Genomic DNA, 20092 nt, shown 5'->3' on the forward strand with positions numbered 1-20092 from the left:
ATAATTAATTCTCATTTCATGGAAACTTGGATGAGTGTTTCTTTGTTCTTCGATTTGCTTCTTCCAATGGATGTCATTTTTTATGCATGCTGTATATGCCCACGAAGTTTGGCAAATCCTGGCCTAAATGATCAACAAAGGAAGAGACTGGATTGGTGCAGAAAGTCCTGGATGTGCTCCTATGATGCACTGTATTGGTGACCAAATGAAGATAAAATATTTTGGGAGCCAAATATGAATAAGAGATGTAACAGATACTTAGATAACATATGAATCAAATTTCAAGGTCCCTATTGCAATAATTTGTTTCTCAGATGGCCAAGATTTAAAGAAAAAGAAAAAAGAAAAAAGAAAAAAAAAACTGATGCACGCTTGGAAGCAAAGGCTTGTAGAGTTTTCTGTGGGGCAGAGACATTTTGTCCCTGTGACCTCAATGAACAACTCGTCAGACGTTAACCTACATGGCCATTACTTCTTGCAAGGCATTAGCTTATTTTATGGACCACGCTTTACACTAGTTTCATGAGAAAAGCTTGAATTATAGAAAGTAACCCAAGGCCCCCGTGCTGTTTGGTTTGACCTCAAAAACTAATCTAGGAATGCTGCTACACTCTTCGTCTAGCTCAAACTTGCCGAAGAGGTAAAGAAACTCAAAGCATAAACAAGAGCAGCCATGTGAAAAACATTTAAAACAACATTCAGATAGGCGGGATATTATCATTGGCATTTTTTTTACTTGTAAAGGCCGGTAAATCTCTTGTTAAACATGGTCTACGGAGTCGGGATAAATTTAGAGCGCAGAGAAGGAAGCTTAATATACCATCTTTTGCATCCCCTCCTGCTATCTACGAGTAGATAGCAGGAAAGGCGACATTATACTACTAACTCCTATAAATACTATTAGTTCTTACATTGTCAGGGACAGCTCCTGTTAGGATACTGACATATAAACCCGACAAGATAAAAGACTAAAATGAGAAATGAGACACACAAGAATTTACATGGTTCACCCAATTAGGCTACGTCCACGAGCAAGTATAGAAGGATTTTACTAGTACTATGAGAATTACAACCTTTCTCAAATAATAGGAGAACAACTAAGAATCTCTCTATTACTAGGAGAAAACACCTCACTTACTCTCTCACTAATACCTCACTATTTAGTGGGATTACTTTCCCTCTTCACTCTCTCTTCTTTTTCTCTTCACTTTCTCTCTTCACTTGGTGTGCATATAATGCTTGGATGCTTGCCTATTTATAGGCAAGCATCCATGAAAGAGCAAGTGGCCAAGTTGGGCAAGTGGCCTACTATCTTCACAGCTCCTTGGTCCATTCCAAATCTTTCAGCTATTGGAACAATTCTATCAGGTCGACTGTAAGAGCATAGAGTTAAGGAAACACTGATGCTGACAAGGCATCATATGGTTAAAATTCTCCATAAATTTTTCGCTAATGAGGCACTGTACATGTTGCAAGATGTTAGGAGGGAAGTGCGAGCAGAAAGGATACAAAGTTCCTTCGGTATCAATGTAAGCAACCTTTCCGTTCCCACCATGCATGTTTGTAGGAAGCTGCAAAGGCAATAGGAATGCATATTTTGCGAAGCTTAGAGCACATATTGTCATTTCCAAATCTGAAATCCAGATAATGAGGCGTCTGCATAAATCAAAGCCAGTGCTACCAACAATATCATTACATCGTAACTTGCAATCTCATTGAAGGACTTCTTCATCAGAAAAACAATTGATACTGGCACATGATTTCGAATTCTTTTATTAGAAAATAATTGTCAAGAAAATTTTGTTATGCCCACAATTTGGTCAGAAACAATTCGGAGATGGGTGAATCAATGTTGTCTATTTCTATAAATCAGATTTTGTAAAACTGAATAGTACTTTTTTTAATTGAAGACAATTCCAATTTTCCTTGAAACAGAATTATCTATTATAATATTTTAACAGCACTGATAAGTAAGAACTAATATTCTCATTTATCATAGACACCACAGCCACAGACATTCCACCAACAACCTTGTTAAGGAGCAAAATGAGAGAGGAACCTGTGTAGAGACACAAAGGGTATGAGCAAGCTGTGTCTTCCCGGACATAAAAATAATATTGCAATGGTCAATGTAGAAGTAGACAGATTTTAGGATGTGTGAGAAGATGCCAACAGAAAATGTTGTGATTTATTGGAAAAAAGTACGATGGTTTGTTCTTACCGGAATTCCCCAAAAGCTTCTGTGATAGCCGAAGTCTCAACCCCACCTTTTCAAATCAATCAAGATGATCATACCAATTACAATTACAGAAAAAAAAATTGCAGTACATTATCAGAAAGCATATACACTACCAACACTACAGTTCTAGTGAATCTAAGAGTGATAAGACTACCTCCTAAGAGTTCATCCAGGGCTTGGCTTCCAGTTGTTATGTGAATCACGGACTTCCTCTGCAGGATAAAACAATAATGAGATTTAAACTTAGAAAGGTGATACAAATCAGAAGCTAAAACTACATGATTCGAACAAGGCAATCAAAAGTGATTTGAGCATCTCCTCAATTCATAAAAGCAAGAGGAACTTAAACTTACTTTGAGCAGAGCATCACTTCTAGTTATATAACCATAATTCTGACAAAAAAAGATGAATTCAACAGCGCAATAAAATAAAGCTTAAAAAAAGATGATGATTAATATCCTATAAACTGAGCACAGACCACTATCTTTTCAGCAGCTTCACAAATCTTGTCAGCTTTAGCCTCAGACAATCCTTTGATTCCTGTCAAGTTCTGAATAGAACCAAGGTAATCGCAATCAGATGGTGCTAAAACACCTAAAATTTAAATGATCAGTATCGGAACAGAAAACAATGATATATGAGTGAAATTGGAGTTGCTATTTAAGAAATCAACAATAGCACAGAAGGCATATCATCATTTGCACATGAATCAACACAAGCAAGCAGAAAAGGCGAAGAAAGTCGAGAATCGAAAGAAAAAAACAATCGGTGACGCAGAGAGAGAAAGAGAGCTCATAATTTGTAGCTTCGACTTGTCGATGGCTTCGAACAAATCGTCTTCGTCATCCATTTCTTCTCGCTCCACCAGCTGTAGCTGATTTTGCTCTTTTTCTCTAAAAACAACCATCACGTGCACAGACAAATTTAGGAACTAGTAATAATTACTACTACTGATTTTGTCTCTGATCGGCCAATCAATCAATCCAATGATACTGCAATTGAAGATCAGAGGAGGGATAAAGTACTATTAGCTTACTTGACTAGACTTACTTAAGAGTAGCGGTCATCTTCGCTGGTTTCCAGTGGAAGAAACTTCAACTTTAGTGTTTGTTAATTTGTTATAGAGAAAGAGTGAGATGAGAGAGAGATTTTGATGTGAAATGCGAAATGTGTGAGAGATCGGAATGGATTTAAGGGGGCGGGAATCTGAATTCAGGGAGGTTTTTTTAATTTTTATTTCACACTGACGGTTGAGATCCATTATTATTTCAATCCGTTGCCGTCCGTTTGGCTCTTCGTTTTTTTTTCTATTTATCATCACTAGTGTAGAAGAGCGGTTATGCTGTTCAGTTTGGAACCAATTCCATTAACAACCCATTTGGTAATGCGAGGATCGTTATTTGTTAAAAGTGTGTATTTTAAAAAATATATATATATATTAAAATAATATTTTTTTTAATTTTTAAAATTTATTTTTAAGTATATCAAAACTATATAAAATTATTAAAAAATAAATTATTTAAAGTAAAAAAAATTATAACATTTTTAAAAAGTAAAATTTGATATTATGACAGCGGTTATTTTTTAAAGTATTTTTTATTTTTTAGAATTCATTTTTAACATCAATGCTTCAAAATGATATGAAAATATAAAAATAATAATTTGAATCAAATAAAAAAATAAAAAAAATTATTTTTTAAAAAAAAAATATATATAAAAAAACAATATTTTGAAAAAATAATTTGAATCAAATAAAAAAATAAAAACAATTAATTTTTAAAAAACACTTCTGAAATGCAAAAAACAATAACGTTTTTTTAAAATTTTGAATTTTATTTTTTTCAAATTAATTTGTGTATATTTTTATATTGTTTTGATGTACTGATATAAAAAAATTAAAAATAAAAAAATATTCCAATATATTTTTAAATGAAAAATATTTTAAAAAACAATCACTTACCATAATAATAATAAATAATCTCCTAGTAAAATTGATTTCATTTCTTTGAGTAGATTGAATTGAATTGATTTTGTAATTAAATTTGTTTTATATTGAATAGGAATAAAAATTGTAGAATTTATTTCAATTAAGAGTGTAAGTGTATCATTTAACCTAATTGTAAGTGTGTCTAACTAGTTATGAACTCAAGATATTTAGGAGTTTCGCATGCTATCAAGCCCAATTATAATTAAATTAGGCTTAGAGTCGATCTAGCATGCCTGATGCTAGGCATATTACCAAGCCTAACTATAACTAAATCAGATTAGCAAGGACCCAATTCACCTCTGTTATGATTTATTTGTATTTAAAAAAAAATATACTCATATTTTTTTTTAATCCAGTGTTTTTATATAAAGATATTCCCGTAAAATCCTGAGTCATGAGATACCATCTCTGCATTTGTGTAATCCTTCTACCATCACTTTTAGGAACATTTGCCATGACATACTCTAAATAAATCTAGGTGTCAGCAAGAATTCATCCGAATTTCATGTCATGTCATCCCTTTTCAAGCTAGCGATGTTACAGTTGACAAGAGTCTTTTCAGAATATTTGAAAGTGTAGTTTTAATTATTTTTAAAATATTTTTATATTTAAAAATATATTAAAATAATATTTTTATATTTTAAAAAAATTATTTTTAACACTTAATATATTAAAATAACATGAAAATACAAAAAAAAAAACTTATTTAAAATAAAAAACAAAATAATTTTTTTAAAATTTTTCAAAAATATATTTTAAAATAAAAAAACAACATTACAAATTCAAATCACCTTGTTTTTTAATTACACAGTAAAAAGTATCTTTAAAACAGTCTGTGCTTTAGCCAACACTATCATTTTCGTATGATTTTAAATACTGGATTTAAGATTCAAAATTTCAAATATATAAAAAGAGGTTAAGCTTGTCGTGGATAACAAGAGCTGTCTTGTTACGTGTGAATTTTACAATAATAGCTTGTGAAGCCTGCTAGCCATGCAGTGATGACGGAATCAGATAGACCATCATAAGTTTCGGTAGAGGAAGATTGAGTTTGTTTGTTTGTTTTTTTTTTTTTTTTTTAAATATATATATATATATATATTAAATTTTTTTTTAATTTATATTACTTTAAATTATTATTTTTTATTTTTATCAATACATTATATTAAAAATAAATAAAAAAAAATAAAAACATTAATCTAATATATTTTAAAAATCATTCATGATGACAATTCTAACCATCACTAAATCTATTTTTTTATTATTATAAATATCCGGCTTAACTTGTATTTATTTTAATTAATTTTATAAATTTTAAAATTAATAATTATATAAATTTTTAATAATTATTATAATAACAATTACAATCACCACCAAAACCTTGTTCTTCGCAAGACATGCACCCAGCATGTGCCTTATAAATGCTGACTCTCTTGTGGAGTTACTCCCCCAGCCCTCGACCTTAATGACTTTTTTAATTATGATTATTTATGGTTAATCGTTTATCAATATTATTTTGATAAATTTTTATTAATAGAAAATTATTGTTATGGGAGAAAATTATGGTAAAAAACAAAATAATGTTCATCACCTGTCGACTTTTTCCCAATGCGAGAGGGCACCCTTCGGTTTGGCACAGCGTAAATACAGAGACTCTGATAAAAAACTGGGCAGATTGTTTGTTTTTTTTTTTCTTTTTCCTTGTGAAAAGCCCCTACCGACCATCCTTTCCTCAAATAGTGACTTGTTTAAATCACGGTACCTTCCTCTAGATTCTAGGGTTTCTTTTCTTGCTCAAACAAAAAATACACTGCAAAGGGGAGCGGGCCTCATCTCTCCCTCTCTCTCTTTCCCGCTCCTCTAATTTCTCACGTTCCACTCTCTTTTCGTGATTTTTTATTCTAACTCTCTCTCCCCCAACCCCCCCCCCCTTCTCACTCTCAAATACCCCCCAAAGATCTCCTCTTTATTTTCACAATCACAACTTACTCTAAACCCCCCTTTTGCTAAGAAAAATTAATCCCCCAAGAATTCAATTCCCCTCTGATTTTCCCTCAATTCCATCCAATGCAGCCTTCCAATTCCACCGAATCCAATTCTAAGTCCACCGATAACCCCGAAAACCCTAAATCCCCCAAATCCCCCTCCACCGAATTCAATGCTACCGCCACGACCGTTACCGCCACCAGTGACAGCAGTTTTGAAAAAAACAGTGAAAATGTGGATGATGAAGTAGTTCTTGATGTTATAGGAAAAAGCCTGGAATTTGATTTATTAGAAAAGGCTGACGATTCAGTGGAGGGTTTGTATTTGTATAAAAATGCGTTTACTTTGGTGCCCAAGTCCGTGGGGGGTTTAAAGAAACTGAGGACGCTCAAGTTTTTCGGGAATGAAGTGAATTTGTTTCCAGCGGAGTTTGGGAACTTGGTGGGATTGGAGTGCCTGCAAGTCAAAGTATCGTCGCCGGGTTTGAACGGGCTGAGTTTTAATAAATTGGAAGGTTTGAAAGAGCTTGAGCTTTCGAGAGTGCCTCCAAGACCTTCGGTTTTGACGATTTTGATTGAGATTTCTGGGATTAAGTGCTTGACAAAGCTCTCTGTTTGTCACTTCTCTGTAAGGTAAGTGTTGTGCGTGTGGGTTTTGAATTATGTAATGTTTTTCTATGTTCAGAGGATTCAGTAATGGAGGGATGTGAAAACTTCAGTGAAAGAAACTGAATCTTGTTCTGTCAAGAAAAAGAAAAGGACACTAAATTGTGTAACTATGTTGTTACGGATTCGAGTTAAATTAACAGTTTTCATTTGATTTTGCTTGCTTTTGATCTGGTAAAAGGTTATTGGCAGGTTAGCAAAAAAAAAAATTGAATTGTATGAAGTTATGAATTTTAGATAAAAATATGAAATTTTATGTGTTTGTTTATTTTTTGGCTGGCATAGTAAAAAAGAAAATACTATCTTCATTTTGAGTGAAAGTTATCATTTATGCTGGAGATGTTGATTTTAAATGACGATGATTATTGAGTTCTTGTAAGAGTGGCAGTAAGGGGGGGTTTGTTGGCCAAAGAGAGATTGTGTTTGTATCTAACAATGTGATTCTTTTATTTGCTCATTGGTATTGTCAGCTTGAGTAATTGAACAATTTTTTTTTTCAAATTATATGATGTAGCTTTTTTCACACTAAAAGTTAGACAATAAAATATTGGCTGTAATAAAACAATGTCTAGTTGAATGATCACTTCTTTTATGGTACAACTTTACAATCAAGGATAGGTTTAATAGCTAAATGTTCTAGGCTACTGTATTGTCTCAAATAAAAAAATGCAAGAATGAAGCATGGAAATTGTCTGCTTGATATGCATTCAATAAGCTTACAAAGTTCTTTTTCATCCAAACCTTAGTAGTTTAGCTCAAATGAAAAACGAGGAACTTGTTAAGTCAGTCAAAGTAGCTGGCTAGGTGCCTCACTCCTCCTTCCTTTTCCTTTTCAATACCTTAAGAATTTTTTATCTATGTCCAGCTGCTTCTGTTTCTATATATTAAGTTATATAATTATCATGTTCAAAACAATGGCTGGACATTTTGAGACATGTTAAAAGGGCTTTGCCAAATCCAATGAAACAAGATAGAGTAGCTAATGCTTGAAGTGTTGAAGAAATAGTTGAAGGTTAACGGGTAGAAAGTATCAAGGTAGGAGTGAGAGCAAAAAAAATTGGGAGCAGAATTGCATTAAAGTGATAGGTTAAACAACACAATTGGTATGGATTATGTTTTTTGGAAAGGTACACAGCGCATAATCTTTAATGTTACCCATACTCAAATTTTGGAACCTATCTAAACTGTTGGCCACATATTGTAGTTCTGTGTGTAACACCTCCAAGTAAATAAAAAATGAAATCCAGTTTTGGTCTTCAGCATTTCTGAGATGTTGTATGTTAAACTGTAAAGATGAAGTTCTTCAATATAAGTTCATAACTTTAGTTAGCTACTTACTGTTTATCAGATTGTTGAAATATGGAAAGAGAGATTTGATTATGTACTTTTTGATGCAGATATCTTCCTCCTGAAATCGGCTGCTTAAGTAATTTGGAGTTCTTGGATCTTTCATTCAACAAGATTAAGAGTCTGCCAAATGAAATAACCTATTTAAATGCCTTGATATCATTAAAAGTATCTAATAATAAGTTAGTCGAACTACCCTCAAGTTTGTCCTCGTTGCAATTACTGGAGAGCTTGGACCTCTCAAATAACAGGCTGACATCATTGGGATCTATTGAACTTACTTCAATGCATAACCTCCAGTATCTAAATCTTCAGGTATTTTTCTATAAGCAAACAAAGGTCCATTTCTTTCACAGAACTTTTAGGGTGGGTTGTGATTTACTTTCAGTTTCCAAGCATTTATGGTTCCCAACATTCAGTTCATTGATTGCTCTGAGATGTAGTATTTTGCTCTCCAGAATATTACTTAATATGACTCAAAACAAATGCTATCGCTAATTTACTGAACATGTTATCCAAACCTTTTGCATCAAGCAACTTTAACTATTTCATAACTAACCTTAACCCCTAGACCTCTGGTTGGCTATCGGTAAAGGGCTGTTCTTTGTTCAGGGGTCATATCTCTCGTCAAAATGTTAAATATCCACTTTCCTATCACATTACCTCTCATTCATGTTTATTCTGTTTCTCCATCAGAACATCTATAATTCACACACTGCTATTTTTTTTTAATCAGGTTTATGTTGGTTTATCTTTCTTTCTTTTGTGATGCTAACTTCTGCTTCTTTTTTTTCCATTCCTTTTCTAGTTTAGTGCTCTTCAATAAAGTTATAATACCCTTAAAGCATTCAATGGCTTTGGCTTTTTGGTGTGATTAGATCTTTTATCCATCACGTCTCCTAGGCTGTTGTACTCATAGCCATGTCAAATGGTGGCCGCAATAGTTCATTCTTGATATCAAGAACATGATGTCCATGCATTTATTTCATTTTATAATCATTTTGATATGTCAGCAAACTTTGTAATGGAAGGATAATCAATTGCTTAAGCTCTGTAATTTTTTATGCTTTCATGGGTGCAAAGATTGCATGTCCAAAACCTAACATGTTTATTGATCTTCTTACTGCTTATTATTTTCTAGTACAATAAGCTTCTTAGTTGTTGTCAAATACCTTCATGGATATGCTGCAATTTGGAAGGAAATGGCAAGGACTTGTCAAATGATGAGTTCATTAGCTCATCAGTCGAAATGGATGTATACGAAACCTCCTTTCAGGAGGATGACAGAAAGTTTTCTTGTAATGGTGAGGACTTATGAGTTTTCTCTCTTTATGCACTTCAAAAGTTTTTTAGTTATAGATATCTAGGGTTTTTTATGCTTCGTCTCTACTTTAGTCTCAAATGAACTTTTTGATGATCAAGAATGCGATGCAGGTTCCAATCATTCTATGTCAAGCATAGTGACTGGGCCTTCATCAAACAGGTCATTTGCATCTCGGAGGTCTAGTAAGCGTTGGAAAAGACGCCATTATTTGCAGCAAAAAGCTCGTCAAGAACGATTAAACAACAGTAGGAAGTGGAAAGGTGAGGGGTGTGCTGAAGCTTTGGCTCTAAAGGAAAGTGAAAGTTTCAAATCAAACAATCTAGATGTCCTTACCACTGAGGTGCATGAAGGGGGCACATCAGAAGTTGTAGGTGTGGATGATGACAATGAAAAAGTTGAACTTTCTGTTGAAGCTGAAGGAGAAAATCTGCATACTAGTGTTGAAGATGATAAAATCAGCTCAAAAAATGGTTTTTCTGTGGAAAGCTGCTCATGCGATCTTGGGTCTATAAATAAAAGTGAGGAAGAAGCATGTTGCGTGCAAGATGAACCTTTAGCCTCTACACAGGATGAAGCTGCTAGTCAGGATGAAAGTTCATCTTCAGAAAAATCCAAAATCACTTACAAGTCAAAAAGGCATTATGATAGGGATATTGATAATCCAAAGCCATGCAAATGTCGGAGACCAACAGAAGATAGCTCAATTTTGTCCCGCAAATATAGTGAACATTCATTTTGCAGCATTGAGGACCAACTACCAGATGGCTTTTATGATGCAGGACGTGACCGACCTTTCATGCCACTGAGGAGATTTGAGCAAATTTTGCCTCTTGACTCACGTGAGGTCATTCTTTTGGACAGGTCAACTCTTATTCATGACCTCATTTTCATATGATTCACAATTGCTCTATTATTTTGTGCTTGGATAATGTTTATTTAGTGTGAATGACCTTAATTACTTATTGTTTCTTTTAGGGAGAAGGATGAACAGTTGGATGCAGTAGCTCTCTCTGCTCAAGCATTGGTGCTTCGTTTTAAGAGATTAAATGGTTCTACCAAGGAGAGAAATAAGGTTGCTGTTGATAACTTGCAGATTGCTTCATTGCTTTCACTTTTTGTTTCTGATCATTTTGGGGGCAGTGATAGAAGTGGTGCTCTTGAAAGGACTCGAAAAGCAGTGTCTGGTTCAAACTACAGGAAGCCTTTTGTTTGCACATGCCCAACTGGAAACAATGAAAGTATTAGTTCAGCTGGTAAACAAGCTTTGGAAACTGTAGAAGATATTATTTTCTCTGATCTCTGTGAGAGATCTTTGCGATCTATTAAAGCAAGACGAGGCTCCATTGTGATTCCTTTAGGGAGCTTGCAGTTTGGTGTTTGCAGACACAGAGCCTTGCTAATGAAGGTATTTCTTGTCATGCATCTCATTTCTATAGTACCTATTGAATGTTTATGTTCCTTGCGCTACATTTTCGGTTATTTTGATCTAATAAAACTGATATTACTCCAGTATCTATGTGACCGCATGGATCCTCCAATACCTTGTGAACTTGTCAGGGGTTACTTGGACTTCATGCCGCATGCCTGGAATGTCATTCTCAGAAGGAGGGGTGATTCATTGATCCGGATGGTGGTGGATGCATGCCATCCACATGATATCAGAGAGGAGACAGATCCAGAATATTTTTGCAGGTTAGTCCTGCTATTCAAAGTGGTTATGGTAATGTTGTTTCATCCAATATGCTGTGCATGTGGAAGCTATAGTTTAATTCATATGCTCAAGTCTATAATATCACACAACATTGATTTTGCCCCTGGCGTGAATATTTTTATGTAAAGTTATGTTTGGTGGGAGGTGAAAACCTATCCCTATAAACTTTCACCTCCTTTAGCGTTGTTTGGTAAAACAAATTGTTGCGGGTTAAACTTTTACCTCCAAAAATGGGGTGAAACATTACTCCCTAGCCATCAGCTATAAGATTTACTCTTGCTTTTTTTTTTTTTTTTTTTTGAAATTGACCCTCTTATCTCTCGCTGGACTCCCTTTCCTCTAACTTGATGCTCCTTTCTCTCTCTGCATTCTCTCTCCTCTGTCTCCCATCCAGCCCTAGCGATATTTTATGATCTCTCAAACAGAGATCCAGCACATAATTCTTGGATTTGTTTGACACAACTTCCTTATTGCTTAATGCCTTATCCTAGCCCAATCTCCTCCATCTATAAAAAACTGTCATCTTCACCTGGTATGTTGTAATCTCAACCAACCTGTCTCCAGCTTCCTATATGACAAATCTGCCACTCACACAAGAAAAAGACAAGTGTTTTGAAGAGCACAAACGAAATTGGAAGAGACAGAATGGGTGTTAATTATTATTAATATATGCAAGTGATTTGAGAAAGTTACCAAACAAAATAAATTTTTACACCCTCAAAAAATTCCCCCCTTAGAATTTACACGCTGAAACTAACTCCTAATAACTCACCACCACTGTTTTCACCCCATTCCCAACACAAACTAAACAATTAAGAATTTATGGAGTATGAGCAGAAACCTTTTGCATAATTAATTAGTAGCTTTGTTCTAGTGCTATTTAAAGATTTGTTATATTTTGATCTAGTGTTGCCATGTCCTATCTATCATGTGGGAGGTGCTTTTAAGGGCACTCCAGCTGAAATATCATTGTTAAAAGATTGGAACGCCCTTTATTTTGATTTGTGTTTTGTCTTATTTTTCTGTTTTGGAGTATGACTTATTTTCAAGTTATCTTTTGTACAGCCACTTCATAATGGTATCTTCTGTTTTTTTTATCTAATAAAATAAACAGAGATTTCGAGGGATTCTGAAAGAAATGAAAGAGCAAAGCACACACTGTATGAAAGTTCAGTGTTCAATGCATATTCAATTACTGGAACAAACTAAGTAATTGTTCTCCAAACAACCTCCAAGAATAAGATTGTCTTCTTGGTCCATGTCTACTCCTTGTCTGCTTGTGCATTTTATTTTATATTCTCATGAATTTTGCCTTCCTACAGGTACATTCCTCTTAGTCGGACTAAAGTTCCCCTTTCAACCGAGAGCGTTCCTGGTCCTGGTTGTTCATTTCCTACCATTTCAACTTCTGACAAGATAGAAAAGGTGGGTTCCAGTACTCTTATTCGGTGCAAATTTGGATCGGTTGAAGCTGCAGCAAAGGTACGCTCAGCCTTTAGTGGCTTGTATTGCCTTAAGCAGAAAGATTCCTGTTAACAACATCCAGTGATTGCAGGCACTAATTAATGAACTTTTCTGATGCTGCAGGTGCGTACTTTAGAGGCATGTGAGGCGTCAGCAGATGAAATTAGGAATTTTGAGTATATTTGTCTCGGAGAAGTAAGAATTTTAGGTGCTCTGCAACACTCTTGCATAGTTGAAATGTATGGACACCAGCTATCTTCAAAGTGGGTTCCATCAGAAGATGGAAATCCAGAACGTCGCATATTACAGTCTGTAATTCTTATGGAGTATGTTGGTGGGGGGTCTTTAAAGGTAATTTTTATTCTATTATTTTTAGTCAGCAGGTGAAAACATGATAGTATCAGAACTAGTTACATGCCCTAGTTTTGCCTGGGGCTGCCACGAAGAATCAAAGCATAGTTACAAATCATTCATTACTTCTAGTCATTACAATTTTTTTTTTATGAAGCAACTAAATAATTCTGTAAAAACTATGTAGTCTCACGCCATTTTTAAAAAAGCAATCAACAAAATATGTCTGATCTTTTTTCTTTATTTTTTTTTCTTTGCATGTTAGACTTATTTTTTCCTTATCCAATCAAATCTATTTTGTTTTCCTGCCTCTTATTCTTTTCAATTTGCTCACCTTGCGAACCCGGTTTAGATGATTTTCATTATCCAATCAATAACCTTAATAGTATAATATAAAATAGGCTTAATCAAACATGTCATGTTAGTAAAATCAACTTATAATATTCATGCATGGTTTTGATAATTAGCCACAACTAAATTATGATCTTATGATCATTCATCATCTATATTTCAGAAATATGCAAGTAATTAAGTAAATTTTTAAATATAGGGACTGAAATAAAATGTTTAAATGGTATGGGAAGTGGGATTAGTTTTTAAAAGTCTACGTGAACTATATTATAGACTTGCCTAATCTGAAAAAAAAGAGTCATACCATTTCAAGATTGCTCTTAAAAACCAACTGTTTACCGACACATTTAAACCCTCATATTCCTCAACTTTGTGCCACATGCCATTCAAAGCTTCATCTAGCACCTAAGCATTAAGAAGCCACATGTCATTCATTCCTCAACACTAAAAAATTCATATAATAGTATAATAACATCACAGAAAGGTTTGGCCTTGGTAGTATGCCAATGAGAAATAGGATCCACATAGCTTGCTAACTAGTTTATGACCGAGACATGGTTGAGCTTAATTGTATTTCTTATGTAGTTATTTGATCGCTTTCCACATATTTCTTGCTGATTATTGTTCTCTTGATGCAACAGAATTATTTAGAAGAGGTATCTAAAAGTGGCGAGAAGCATGTACCGGTGGAAATGGCATTGTGTATAGCACGAGATGTTGCATGTGCATTGGCAGAGATTCACTCCAAAGACATAATTCATCGTGACATAAAAAGTGAAAACATTTTGATTGATTTAGATAATAAGAGAGCTGATGGCATGCCTGTAGTGAAGCTCTGTGATTTTGACAGAGCCGTGCCACGCAAGTCTTTCTTGCATACATGTTGTATTGCTCATAGAGGGATTGCACCTCCTGATGTTTGTGTAGGAACGCCGCGCTGGATGGCACCTGAGGTTTTGCGGACAATGGATAAATGCAACACTTATGGTCTGGTATGGTGCTTCTCCTGTCAGTTTGAAAAAGATTTTTAACATCAATAATTCATAGTGCTTGACTTTATATTTCTTCTCCTGTAATCATTAACATTTGAGTATAATTTTGTAACAGTTGTGTGGGTTCTGTAAAAGTTCTATGTTTGGAATGAGAGCAATTTTTATCAGTCATGATGTAAAAATAAAATTAAAAACACATGCCTGTAAAATAAAAAGCCATGCATATCTAGCTTTCATTACCTTGAATTGAGAATGGAGAGGATCTTTTGCGATTATTAGCAACATGGTGGATAGATATGAGAAAGTGCCTTTGAAGGCTGAAGGGATGCAACAGCTGTATATTAACACCAGCGTAGCCTTTCAAATGTTGTTTATCAACTGCAATGAAGCATGAAGTTAGTCATTACTTATGCTGTTCTGTACTTATTTACATAAAATGTAGAATGTGCTGGATTCAAGAAATGGAGGGTTTATCTCTGAGTTTGGACTGGCTATACATTCTAACAGACTTATCATCAGCATATACCAGCTTTTGAGGAACTGGGTTTTGCATAACATCTGATGCAGGATTCAAATTTCTGATTTCCCAAAATGCCACTGAGTTCTATAATTGCAATCTCTGATTCAAATGTTGATATCAATATAACAAATGTATCAGCATTGGCTAGAACTTACAAGATGGACTTTGTTGATTATGTACAATCTTTTCAATGAATTTGTGCTGGGCTATGGCCCCATCTGTGTTGCATATGCTTTAGTTTGTGCAAGTTAATAGTATGAATTGTGATGGGATTTCTCTTTTTGTTGTAGGAAGTGGACATTTGGTCATATGGATGCCTACTACTGGAATTGTTGACTTTACAGGTCCCGTATGCTGGCTTACCTGAATCGCGCATACATGAGCTTCTACAGGTACATCACTCTATACACTGAAACTTTCCAATGGATAATAGAGCGTAAATAACAGTTAGATGCAAAAGTTTCTAGTGTTACCATTTCACTGTTGCATGGTGAATCAGTAACATCTTTATTTTCCCATGGTGCTATTAGCGTTTTAATCTGCTTGATTTTGCCACCTCTGGTCTTGAACTGTTTCGTTTTCTTTTATTGTTTGGTCTTGACATAAGCAGTCAGGTAAACGACCACCACTAAGTGATGAGCTGGAGGCATTGGGGTCCATGGACGAGCATTTGGTTACTCATTCTGGCTCAAATCCGGAGGGACCTGAGGCTCAATCTGAAACATTGAGATTCCTTGTTGATTTATTCTGTCGATGCACCAAGGAAAATCCAGCCGACCGTCCCACAGCTTCAGATATTTACAAACTGTTGCTTGCACGCACAAGCATTCACTAGTTGAAGGAACAGAATTAGATTAATCTTTGGGTAATGATTTGTATTCCCAGCCCAAATTTTTGTAGCCCTAGGATGTTGTGTTAATATATTTAATATTTATCGGTTCTAGATCATATCTTTGGGTTTTTTCTAGCCCTGGGATGTGGTGTTATTATGTTTTAAAATTTATCGGTTCTGGGATCGAATCTTTGGGCTTTTTCTAGAGTTATGTACCATCATTGTAGTTGGAGAACTAGAATTAGCAGCGCGTTCAACTTTCTTCATGAGTAATGTTCAGGAAATAGGTGCAAATTGGGCACTTGATAACCTTTCCCTTTTCTTTTAATCTGATGGAAGATCTGTAAATTTTCTAGGTGGTTCTGTGTCTAGCTGAGATGTGTAGGCTTTGATGTATTTTTCAGTGCAAGCAGACATTCAAATAAATTGACATTCTCAAAAAAGGAAACAAAGGATTTAAAACCTGGATTAACTTCTTTGGAAGAGGAATATGCTATGATCACGGTTTTGATTTTGTCCATTTTTGGAAGGATAGTTTTAGTTGTTCCTTCTTCCGAGTTGCTAGAAGGTTGCTGGACTTTCAATGGTTAGCCTGCGGGCTACTCGAATATTCTATTTCTGCATCATCGCACATTTCGAACTCAAGCTGAAATTCTTTGTATCTTAAAGCATAATGCAGTCAACTGAGCAGGGTGAGTTGGGAGGCTGGGCTGGGGCTCCGTTGTGAACAGGGTAGTCAGGTTGTGTTAATGAACTCTTCCTTAATGAATGTGAGGGCTGAAGAATGTTTTACCCTTGGATTGTGTTTGGTAAAACATCATGGAAGGTAATGTAATATAAGGAATCCTTGTTCTTTTTTACCCTACAATGTTGTTTTTTACGTCCCCACCAGAATAATTTCCAATCCGCAGCTCATGTTGTTGGAAGCGGCTCCTGGCTAGTGATTACACCGCGAGGAACATGTTGACTAAAAAAACGCTCAATTTTATGATCACAACAACACAGCAAAACCTACTCGTAGACGTGGTTGCATGATTACATATATGGCTTGTGTTTTTGACTTGCTGCAACCAGGGACGTGTAATCATGCAACCATTTTCCACTTCTGCAACTGTTTTTGTTGGAGAGAGAACGATGCCATGCTGTGCGGATCTAGAGACTAAAAATTAAGAAAGGAAAATGAGATTTAGTTGGAAAAGATCATCAGTCGTTCCATTCCGTCTCCTAGCATACCATTTTTTCTCCTTCATATCTTCAGTTTTGTTTTCTGCGATCGAGAATGAGATAACGCAATATATTTTGGAAGGCCAATCAGAGTGCAGCCAGCTTCACCGTGTATCAGCGCGCTGCAATGACAAGATACCATTTCCATCTTGCAGCTCGACTGTGTTATGGAGTTACCTAATTCTACCTGACCCTTTATGGTTAAAAAACCCTGCAAGTTCGCTAGCAGAGGAAGAGAGTGAGTGTTTCTCGTTACTGCACATAATTACGGTCATAGTACAATACTATAAGGCCGGGCCTCCGGGGACCATTGTAGCTACCTCGCCGCGCGCTTTGTGCCCTTACTTCTGCATGCCAGGAAGGACCAGATAGGAAGATACAAGAGTTTTCAATAATCTTGGCTTTATCGGGGTTATTTGAAAACACACATAAAAAACACCTTTGTCTCTCCCTCTGTGTCATGTGTTTTGTGTAAAGTTGTAGTTAAAAAATATGAAAAAATAAAATAAAATAAAAACTACCAGGAGGACAGCGGGGGGCAGAGAACCTCGGTCCTCAGTGAAGATACTTGTTGGGTTTACACGCATGTTTTGACGTATCTCGTGGTATCATATGCTCCATGGACCCCCTAGATTAGGTGCCTGGTTTCGTATATAATTATACAACGCAAGCGTACCTCCCCTTTTGTTTCTTCTTTAGTATCAATATTTAACTTTTTAAGTGACTTTCACGATCCATATATTCACGAATGTTGACCCAAAAATTACACGCGATGCTTTGATAACGTCAGACCATGAATCTGTACAAGCTAGGTTCTTGATAAAAAAGGTTTTTTTTTTTGTTTTGCTGGATGCTCTGCAAGATTGCAACCCTCCGACTGGAGGGTCTTACACGGACCACGGTGGTTCAATCGGTGAATCATGTGTTTTCTAGAGATATTGACATGCAGAACTGCCGAGGAGGAATAGTTACACTTAACTAGAGGACAAAATCATGCACGCCAGTGTTCAGCAACCGGACCTCAGCCAGGTCTCCACAAAGTACGACCCGCCCATTAAAGTCTTTGTGGCCTTGCAAGGGCCTCTCGTCAACGTGATGATTCAATAAGTTAGACCAATTATATTAGCAAATTAGCTCGGAAGAACGTATTACTTAGAATGTGAGTAAACAATAAGTTGAAATTTAGACGTTCCATAATCAGATGGTATTTTGATTCAATTTAATTAGAACAAAAATAAATTACGAAAAGTGATTTCTTACTTTGAATCTTAATTTAAAAGTTTTTTTTTAAAAAATATAAATTGAAAATATATTTACTAAAAACAACTTTTTTTTTTAATAATAGATGTAGAGTACGTCTAATTCTTTTTATTTCACTAGATTCTTTTAATTTCAACATGATGATCCACTTGAATTCTTTTATTTCTAGAACTTGATCAAAATATGCTTTATTTGTTAACTTTATTTTAATTTTAGAATCATTGATTCATTCACTAATTGAATTGAAATAAGTTTAAAATTTATTTTTAATAAACTCAGCATCTCTAGATCCACAATTATATTAGAACTTGAATCCAATTTTTTATATGCTTTTGAATTTTTCAGCATAGCCAACAAAATTATCCTTTAAAGCTTTAAGTTCTAGTTTGTATGGAGAAAATTTTAATTTTCTGAAAGAAATTCTATTATATATATGACAAACAGTGAGTAAAGTCCCCCCCCACAAACCAGTATAAAACTTGGCATTTCTTGGACTTCATTGCAGATTAATACCTTAAACTTGTTAAGTCAATGTGTATAAAAAATAGTTTTGAGACGTGAAGATCGATCTTTAAGGTTTTAATTGTCTCTACTATATTTACTTCATAGTTAAAATAATATACCTTCAAGATACAACAAATTTTTGAAACTTATAAATAATAACTCCTCAAGTTTCTTAAGAATTTATAATAAATGTTAATAAAGAGTTTGTAAAGAAATACTAGAGTGAGAAAAATATTGTTTTCTAATTGATTTTTGTCAATATCAAACTAATATTTATATATATAAAAAAAATATATTTTCAAACCAATGTATTGTAGAATTTAAAGGCACACGTATTTAGATCAATATGTCTATAGAATCTAAAAAGCAACCCTTCAAACAAATTAACTGAATAACTTAATATGAGATGTCATGCCTAATTAATTTTGAAAATAAAAAATGATTTAGTTTACATAATACCAAGTGGCCAAGTGTCATCACTCACACAAACACACAAATCTCATGTTTTTTAATATGATCTAATTTCTCCTTGCATCCTTCTCTATTTTCATCCTCTATGTTTTGAATTATAAAGTATTTATGGGATGCTTCTCTTTTAATTTGAATTATAGAGAAACATTTTGGATTCAAAATAAAATTACAAAAATAGATTTTATTTGTGTTTTCACGATTAAGGTCGGGTTGTGATATGGAATATATTAAGTAGGCAAGTCATGTTAAACAAAAAAAAACATAAACCGACCCGACCTGAACCATGCACATCCTTAATTTGGTGAAGTGAGATTCGAATGGTCAAATAAATAAAAAGAAAAAAAATGTTCTATACTCTTGGAATTAAATTTCCCCCATCATATATTTACATATCTATGTTAGGTGACTATATGCAGTCCACTACATTAATTATATGCGAGACTAGCACATTAATTATATACATGCATTCAAAGCGTGACCTTGAATTATATCTCAACCAACAAAATAACATTATTATTGTTGTTGTTGTTGTTAAGTTGGGTGAAGAGATGTGACTTTTTGAATCCATGCTTATTAAAAAACCATATTATTAAAAAGTTTCTAGATTGATACTAAGGTAATTTAAATCTCAAGTGGGAATCTTTGAGATTTTGTCAAGGGAATATGGTTTTTGCATCAAATCATGATTCAAGAAACTTTTTGAATACATGCTTGATATGCATGTTGTGGTCTTGCGTGGCAACCATTTATTATGGAATAGATGCTACCCTGGATTTTTAAATTAACTATCTTATTCTGTAATTAATTCAATTCCTATTATATAATATACTAGTTCAAAGACTATTTTAGGGGGAAATAATATTT

General features: G+C 34.4%; 2 protein-coding genes across 5 annotated transcripts; one reads left to right on the plus strand and one right to left on the minus strand.

The window, feature by feature from the left end:
- Window positions 1-116: 116 nt before the first annotated feature.
- On the minus strand, window positions 117-3146 carry LOC118053976 (meiotic recombination protein DMC1 homolog). Its single transcript, XM_073410913.1, has 8 exons — window positions 2954-3146; window positions 2718-2833; window positions 2593-2631; window positions 2394-2451; window positions 2220-2267; window positions 2060-2103; window positions 1510-1571; window positions 117-1373 (listed from the first exon to the last, which is right to left on the minus strand). Exons 1-8 carry the CDS (start codon window positions 3144-3146, stop codon window positions 1256-1258), a joined length of 678 nt encoding a protein of 225 aa, XP_073267014.1. The 3' UTR covers window positions 117-1255.
- A 2693-nt stretch (window positions 3147-5839) lies between these two features.
- LOC118056533 (uncharacterized) lies at window positions 5840-16140 on the plus strand. Of its 4 annotated transcripts, none has more exons than XM_035068772.2 (11): window positions 5840-6844; window positions 8275-8539; window positions 9366-9528; window positions 9647-10409; window positions 10524-10953; window positions 11059-11240; window positions 12582-12741; window positions 12847-13074; window positions 14067-14417; window positions 15228-15329; window positions 15545-16140. In XM_035068772.2, the coding sequence occupies exons 1-11, from the start codon at window positions 6294-6296 to the stop codon at window positions 15770-15772; spliced, it is 3423 nt and encodes a 1140-aa protein (XP_034924663.1). In that variant the 5' UTR covers window positions 5840-6293; the 3' UTR covers window positions 15773-16140. The 4 variants fall into 4 exon arrangements, with proteins under 4 accessions (XP_034924663.1, XP_034924680.1, XP_034924671.1 ...); XM_035068789.2 differs by having other exon boundaries at window positions 5841-6844; window positions 9659-10409; XM_035068780.2 differs by having other exon boundaries at window positions 5844-6844; window positions 15548-16140.
- Window positions 16141-20092: the final 3952 nt, after the last annotated feature.

The sequence above is a fragment of the Populus alba genome, chromosome 8 (assembly GCF_005239225.2).
Source record: "Populus alba chromosome 8, ASM523922v2, whole genome shotgun sequence".
NCBI classification, from domain to species: Eukaryota; Viridiplantae; Streptophyta; class Magnoliopsida; order Malpighiales; family Salicaceae; genus Populus; species Populus alba.

What these genes read in the sequence shown, in the direction of transcription:
- LOC118053976 (XM_073410913.1), bottom strand. Translation starts at nt 3,146, where the DNA reads ATGGTTGTTTTTAGAGAAAAAGAGCAAAATCAGCTACAGCTGGTGGAG. An exon ending in AAGCTGCTGAAAAGATAGTG is followed by an intron (nt 2,632 to 2,717) that starts GTCTGTGCTCAG and finishes TTTTTTTGTCAG; the next exon opens with AATTATGGTTATATAACTAG. An exon ending in ATTGATACCGAAGGAACTTT is followed by an intron (nt 1,374 to 1,509) that starts GTATCCTTTCTG and finishes ATGCTCTTACAG; the next exon opens with TCGACCTGATAGAATTGTTC.
- LOC118056533 (XM_035068772.2), top strand. Translation starts at nt 6,294, where the DNA reads ATGCAGCCTTCCAATTCCACCGAATCCAATTCTAAGTCCACCGATAAC. An exon ending in GTTTGTCACTTCTCTGTAAG is followed by an intron (nt 6,845 to 8,274) that starts GTAAGTGTTGTG and finishes TTTTTGATGCAG; the next exon opens with ATATCTTCCTCCTGAAATCG. An exon ending in GAGGTCATTCTTTTGGACAG is followed by an intron (nt 10,410 to 10,523) that starts GTCAACTCTTAT and finishes TGTTTCTTTTAG; the next exon opens with GGAGAAGGATGAACAGTTGG.